Raw genomic sequence first — 7,915 nt, 5'->3', positions numbered from 1 at the left:
TTGTGTGTGTGTGTGTGTGCAGCCCTTTCCTGTTGAACAGCCACGCTTTTCAGTCCTCATGAGAGCAGCTGTTGACAGCGACCCTGCTCTGTTCTCTGTAATGTCAACTTGTCTGAACACATGTCAGCTCTGCCGCCGCCTGCACTCAGATACACTCAGATCTCAGTGTGATACTTGAAAAAGATACAAATGTAAGTGACCTGGACACGTTGTGCAGTTTCAAAAAATTCCATTATCTGTTTTTTTCCTCTCGGCCGCTTTCTCCTCCAGACTTTGACACCAGCATCTTGCCCATCTGTAAGGACTCACTGGGCTGGATGTTCAACAAGCTTGACATGAACTTTGACCTCCTGCTGGACCAATCAGAGCTAAGTGCCATTTACCTGGACAAGTATGAGCTGTGCATGAAGCCCCTCTTCAACTCCTGTGACTCCTTCAAGGATGGCAAGCTGTCGAACAACGAGTGGTGCTACTGCTTCCAGAAACCTCAGGGTGAGGAGGGGGAGAATGTTGAGTAAAAAACTGATTGATGGAAACTGACATTTAAATAAGAAGGACAAAGGCAATATAATTATAGATATTGCAAATGCTAGTAGTTGTTTCTAAGAATGTGCATTTTGTACTGAGACTGTGGTCCTTTAAGCGGATAATGGATTGAGGAGGATACAGAATAAATCTAGGCAGTGACTGAAAATCAGTAGTCACTGTGAGGACTGAGCCAATTTAGGAGAATGCATAGAGGACTGAAAGGGTGACCAATATAAAAAAATCAATAATATGTTCGAGTAGAAACAGCCATTTCGGTCAAATAATTCTGGCAGGAAATCAAGCTCTAACAATTACACTGTTGTGAATGCTCTCTGGTTGTAGGACTGCCCTGCCACGCTGAGAAGAGCAGGATCCAGAACCAGAGTCGAAGGAAGAGCCTCATAGGTCAGTCTGGATGATTGACAGCTGTCAGTGACCAACTCCTGTCTGAGAAACCAACATGCCCACTTTGAATGCGAACAAACTCAAGCATTAGCATGAAAAATGAGATCGCTTTTCAATAGTTTCAAGCAGAGAAAATAAATCAGTAGCATTAAACACATGGTACACACACACACACACACACACACACACACACACACACACTGTAAAGCACATCTTGACATTTTGTACACATGTTCTCTGTCGCCTCCGGGCAGATCGTTCAGTGTTCCAGCTCACAACAAAACAGCTTGAAAAATGAGCTTGGGCTGGGTCAAATGAAGGTAACAGTAGTGTGTGTGTGTGTGTGTGTGTGTGTGTGTGTGTGTGTGTGTGTGTGTGTGTGTGTTATTGAAAATGAGTGCTTCCCTCTAAGCAGGATGTATGGTTGTTGTCCTGCAACCTTCACAGCAGTAATTGATTGTAGATCTCCCTCTGTGAATGCACAAGAACTTTGGTCACAACTACGGCACATTTCACCTCTGCTGAGGGATCAGATGCTACCCGTCTCAGTATTTCTGTCAGTTTAATGTTCTCCACCCTCTCCCCCCTTTTCATATGGCTGTTTTCTTTATTTCTCTAACCTTTTCCCCTCCTTTATTTCCTTTCTCTCCTTTCCATCTTTAGGCTTTTATATTCCCCGTTGTACTGAGGAGGGCTACTTCAAACCAACCCAGTGTCACGGCAGCACCGGCCAGTGTTGGTGTGTGGACAAATATGGCAACGAGATCGCCGGCTCCAGAAAACAAGGCAACCCAAACTGCGGTAAGACCATATCACGGACACACTGACACACCCGCATGTTCACTTAAAGCTAAACAAGGGTTTTGGTTGTGTTGTGTTTGTTATTGGCTCCCATTTGTCTAGCTGCCTTTCAGAGCTAAGGCTTTGATCCAGGTGGACTGCTCTATGTCTGTATTTTATCTCTCTTTGTAATATGCTGCTGCAGACAAGAGAGACTGCAAAGCTTCTCTTTTAAAACATAACGTACCACTAAAACATTCACAGCACCACAATTCCAACTTTGTTCTATTCCTTTGCTCAGTATTTCTCCCTGTCTCTCTTTATCTTTACCGGTATCTACGCATCAGTGATCAGTTATGAAATAGATAACATTAGTCATGCGTCTGGAGCCGGTGTGGCTAGTTTGCTATCAGTCAAATGTCTGATTCTATCTGCCCTTGATATTCTGCTCATGTCGCATTGATAAAACGCCAGTGTCTTGCAAATGAAGTCGGAAAATCCATCACACTTGTCAGCAGGGAGCAGTGTCAAAGGATTTGTTATTTACATGAATTTGTAGCAGTGACTAAGTTGCTCCTTTTAGAGGAGAATAAGAGCCTAAACTTCTGGCTGATGTTGGCATCCAAGTAGATGCATTTGGACAAGGAATATATATAATTAAGTGCTTTGATATGTCGAAGTCATAGTTAACCAGCCAGTGGTGGAAATTCAAAGGTAATGGTCAAAAAGCCAATAGAAGCACTTTGCTGCAAATCATTGGCCGAGGGATTTCATTGTTCGGAAAAAAGAACAATAATTAGCCAGAAAGGATCCAGGCAGATATACTGATTACCAATCAAACAGCCAGCTCACAGCCACAAATTACGGCTCACTCGAATGCCAGTCTAGTCCTAAGCCAGTAATTGCAGCTTCCAATATTGATGAGGTGTCTCTCCGGCGCCACACACACAAACACACACACACACTGACAGCAGCAGTCCTTTGTCTCCGGTCTAACAAGCTCATCTAACTCTGGCTGAGTGGCCTCAGGCGGGAGCAGCCTGGAGTTCTCCTGTCCAGCCTTGCATAGAGCAAACAGGTAGCAATGCAGCAGCTCTTTGCTTGATAGCTTAAACACAAGTACATCAAACTGGTTTTAACACTGTAAGTGCCACTCAACCAGAGCACTCTTGAACCCAGGTGTAAATAGACTGCTTTGAAAATGATTTCAGGCTCCCAATTTCACAAAATGCTGGAGGCAGCAGCTGAGATAATGACACCTGTTTGCACTGCAGTCACACAAGATGCAACACTAGTGCCAAACAACATTTAACATCAAAATGTTTGCAGCTGTAACTTGATGTAACTGAGCTTAGCCAAACACAACTAAAGCTGGCCAGCTAAGCAACACCTTGTGTTGTGTGGAGGAATGATGGACGGAGGCTTCTTCTTCTCTTCTTCTGAGCTGCCATTTATTGTCTCGATAGGACAACAGAATATACATACTGCTCAGTCATGACTATAGGAATATAGTTGGCTTGCCACGGTCCGCTCTGTCTTCAGCCATGCTAGTGGCTTCACTTATGCCCAATGGTACAAGGAGCAAAATGCTAAATCATCTAATAATCTTAATTAGGACTAAACACAAAGTGCAGCTTTTTTTTATTGCAATTAATGCCAAATTTCTCAGTGATCCATCCAACAGTTGTTAGGCATTTGATTTTTTTAAAAAACAATGGTTGTGCTGAACAACTCAATTTGTGGTGATTATGAGCCACTGGAGCCTCACTACTTAATCTAAGGCAAGTGGAGTCACACAGTACACAGACTCTGTCACACAGGACTCTTTATGTGCTTCTAACCTGTACGTTTGTCTGTGTTTGTGAATCTCCCAAAAGATGAGGACCAGGAGACATCGGGGGATTTTGGCAGCGGCGGTGCCGTCATTCTCCTGGGCGACCAGGAGGAGGAGCCATCACAGAGCGGGCGGAGCCGGCAGAAGAAAAGACGGGGCCGGATTCACCCCCGAGGAGCCATCGAGGACGACGAGGACGAGGAAGACGATAAGGATGACGAGATTGGCTATGTTTGGTAGCTCCGCTCCATTTAATTCTGCCATCAGCCGACCAGGAAACCCAGCACAGATCTGAAGCCATTCCAATGTCTCCTCCTCCAGTTACTTTGGCAGCAGTCCATCTTTTGGCTCCTGAACTTGCTCATGTGATCTCTGTCCTTTATCCATATCTCTCTCTTCAGTGAACCTCATCCGACCTCTTCATTTTCAACTGTTTCACGTTCAGATGGAAAACAGAGAACCTATTAGATTCCAACAACTGTCGAGACCCTGTCAGATTTCTGCTCAAGCTGTCCACTTTCTGCCTCTGCCTTCCCCCAAACCTGCACTCTTTAACCTCTTCTAACATGGACTCGCTTCTCTATTATCCCTATTACTCCCTGTATCTCCTTCTTTCTCCTATTCTGTCCCTCTCTGCTATCTCTGTATGTACGTCCATGTCAGAGCATCTCGTCAGTCTGTGAGCCCAGATACATTAGCTGATGTACTGGATGTAAATATGTTTCCTCCAGGAAGGCCAGATTGTGAATTAAGCCCTCCCTGTACTTCCATCAGCGGTTTCATTCTCATGTTCTGTGTTCCACAGTCGGGCTCCTTCCAGTGTTCAAAGATGATCCCATAACACGTCTCCAGGCTCTGAGATGCTCCCTCTCACTCTGTTATTTCATGGAGGACTGTAAATTATTTAATCGTTGATCTTGAATGTCCCAGAAAGCCCAGGAAGCAATGAGATAAATGATGTATTGTCGTTGTTGTTGCATGTTTCTCATCGTGTTTCTGTAAAAGAGAGATTTACCTGGCCAGGTCTAGCTCTATGCATCTCAAACAGAAAGTGATGACTATTTGGCTGCTACAATACTTTGTTGCTATGTTGATGCTGTCTAGTGTCTTTTTGGTTCTTCTCCCAATCTCAGGAGGTAGGGAGTGGCATTGCGGAGCGATAGCAGTGTAGAAAAAGCGAACTACAAGGCCTACAGTCCAAAGCTGTGGCGTTTCAGCCAGCTGTTCTTTTACTAATTGGTCGGTAGGGCTTCTGAGGCTGTTTGGCTGTGAATAGACAATAGAGGAAGAAGCTGCTCCTGAGCTGGGAGGACACATGAAGTCGAGCGAGCAGAGAAGAGGCTCTGCTCTGCCTCCCAACACTGGATATGTTCGTGATTTAAAATTGAAATCCTCACAATGTCAACTAAGTGAACTTTTATTTGTAACTTTGAACATTTAAGTAAAGTGGCACTTTGGGTGTCTTTTGAACCTTACAGGTCTGTGTCCATGTGTCTCTTGTTCTCCTGATGTTCCATTTTCAGCACACGCCTCACATTTCATTTTATTTCACCAAATCATGATGAAATAAAAACACATCTCTTTCCTCACTGTGAAACCACAAACACATTAATATGACTTTCTCGTGCTCTTTTGCTTTTATTTTCTCTAAAGCTCGGGTTTCTCTGCAGTAGAACAACCAAAGCCCTCCATCATTTCTGACCTTTACCAACCTTGAGAAAGGCTCCCGTTAGAAGCAGACATAAATGATTGCAGCAACAAAAAAATCTCATATCACTTGCTTTTGAGAGAGGAGAATCACAAAGCCAGCAGTCCCCAATAGAACATAAAAGCCTAATGAGTGTTTTTGTAATATCACTGGCTAATGGAACAGATGACCCCACTGGCTTGAAACAGCCTGCTCAGCACTTTGAAAACACATTGTAACAACCATCGGAGACTAAGAGGACGACCGAATCTTCTGGCTTTAAACAGCCTATTCAGCAGTTCACAACACACTCTGTCAGATACAATAGACAATGGGCTTAACTATGTGCATCAAATTATGCCAGAAGCTGTGGAGGGTACGTAATCATCCAATTCTGGGACCTTGGCTCGTGCAGCGTCCTCTTCTGTCATCAGGCTACATGACAAAAGCTATAAAGAAAACGGCTCATTCGTCCATCTGTCTTCACATGCAGTGTCTGCTGCTTGTTTCCTGCTTTGTATCCACCTTATTCCTCACTTTGCATGAATTATGGGCCCGGTTACTCCTTTCACTGAAGCTGCGTGTGTGAGAGTTTGCAGAATGTTGCAGGTGTCTTCCCTTTTTCTTTGGAATATGAATCATGTGGGAACACAGCCTATCCCACTTTGAAGATTTAAATCGAAGTTTATTTTTCCTTCTAACTTGTAACTTCAGCCACCACGAGACACATCTATCACACACCAGCACACACTTACAACCCTTGTTGTCCTCACACACACACACATACTCACTCCCTCTCCCTCTCCCTCTCTCTCTCTCTCGCTCTCTCTCTCTCATTATTGTTTCTATTTCCCTCCTCTCTCCCACTCACTCCCCTAGAGTGAGTTCCATCTCCATCTCAGTAAGGGAGCTGCGTGGCTGAGTTTTATCCTTAGGGCACATTGTTCGCCTCTTTCATTTATTTATTGCAGCTTTTTTATTATCCACAGATGGCTTGGTGGAGCCTTCCATTGGCTCGGGGTCTCCATAGAGACTGGTGATTGGCTACAATGATGGGGACATTTTTGTCAATTTGTGGCCATTTTTTGGGACAAAAAGGTGCAGCTTGATGAAGTTTGCCATTTATGTGGGATGCTTTTGTTTGGTCCTTGCTCCACTATGCTAGACAGTGTCTGCCTGTCGTTTGGCAGCATACAGTCAATTTACAGGTCTTTCTCGCTAAAAAACAACCATGTGCAGCGGCTGAAAACTAAGCTGATGTGAGCGGTGAGAATCAAGCAAAACAGTTCAGTTGTGGGCCATGAAACCAAAACAATAAACTAAATGATAATGAAACGCTCTTTAATGCTGGGGAACTGCAGCATGTGAAGATAATAAACTGTGGGTTTGTAATTTGATCCATTTTTATGTAAAGATATTGATGATAGTGGCTTTAAAACTTTTACCCATGTCTGATGATAAAAAGCTTTAACTTATACTGCATCTTCTTAATATTGAGAAGTTTAGATCACTTACATAAAAAAAGACCAGGCAGCAAATTCATTTCGCATTTTCTATAACTCTGCACGTGCCAACGTTGCCACTTTAGCAGCTGAATAGTCCAATCGGCTCTCCTCAGGGTCCAGAGTGCTGCTGGTCCTTCCAGGTAGTTTTCATTCTAGCCATGTGATCAAGCACCGATTTAGACCCGCAACCACAAGGGAGTGCAATTAACTACCTGACAGAAAGGAAATCCAGCAGTGCTTCAGGGCCAGAGGACCAGATTTGAGGATCACTGGTGTAAAGCCTGCCTATGTAATTGGCAGAGACATTGTAATAAGTAGGGATCATCTCTCCCTAATCTGTCACAGCCCACCACTTCCACTCGCACTCTCTCTTCATGCTCGGCTGCCGCTGCACCAGCCAGCTTGGTGAGCGCCTGAACAGATCAGACCCCCTCATGACCCCCTGGTGGAGGTTTCTTGGATCATTTGCTTACATGTGATAGCCAGCACTTTTCCAAATTTGCAAATTTAGAGAGGGATCATACCGGTCTCATTAATACTCTGCCAGTGCTGTCCCTCTGATAGCACTAAATTGCTGGGTGCAGCCCTCTGCTAAATAAATTAAAAAGGAAACAACTCATAAGCGGTTCCACTGGCTTCACTCCTGTCAACAGTGATAAATTAAATTGGAACTTTTAGGTGAGCAGTCAGGCGAGACCAAACCACATTAAAAGGTGTCACATTACCCTCACACCAATAAACGCATTTATTTGGATTTCTAATTCATTTTCCCCCCTATCTGATTGTTGCTGCTCCACCTTGTCCACCTGGAGCTCTAATGCTGTTACCACTGTTTGCTCCTATAACAAGTGCATTATTTTCATGCAACTCAAATGTGACTAGAATTTATAAGCGCAGTGTGTGACACCAGTGCCCTCTGTTGGTCTGATCCTGGCTTTGAGTAGAGGACCAGTTCACACTACAGCTGGTTACATGTGCTTTTGAATCAAAAACTCTGCTCTGAGCGGTACCCTGGTGGCTTAGGGGTTAAAGGAACAGACTAGCCCCAGTTTGAGTCTGGACATGGACCTTTTTTTGCATCGCAATTCACTATTTCTCTTGCTCTCTCCTTTCATTTCCTGTCAACTCTCCAATAAAAGAATAAAAGGCCCCCAAAAAATACAGTCCAAATGGATG

The 7,915-nt window shown here is 44.1% G+C and overlaps 1 protein-coding gene across 1 annotated transcript in view; it reads left to right on the top strand.

Moving 5' to 3' along the window:
• The window catches only part of spock1 (SPARC (osteonectin), cwcv and kazal like domains proteoglycan 1), a gene marked incomplete at both ends in the record, with an annotated part of 83,236 nt that extends 79,449 nt beyond the window's left edge, over positions 1 to 3,787 (top strand). Inside the window, 4 exons of the mRNA XM_079168080.1 lie at positions 271 to 492; positions 871 to 933; positions 1,597 to 1,734; positions 3,591 to 3,787. Coding sequence (XP_079024206.1) covers positions 271 to 492; positions 871 to 933; positions 1,597 to 1,734; positions 3,591 to 3,787 — 620 coding nt within the window. The remainder of the gene's footprint in view (positions 1 to 270; positions 493 to 870; positions 934 to 1,596; positions 1,735 to 3,590) is intronic.
• Between the last annotated feature and the right edge of the window lie 4,128 nt (positions 3,788 to 7,915).

This window comes from Pholis gunnellus (genome assembly GCF_910591455.1).
Source record: "Pholis gunnellus genome assembly, chromosome: 10".
Lineage (NCBI taxonomy): Eukaryota > Metazoa > Chordata > Actinopteri > Perciformes > Pholidae > Pholis > Pholis gunnellus.
The sequence above is the reverse complement of the archived record's forward strand: the minus strand, read 5'-3'. Positions and strand labels throughout refer to the sequence as shown.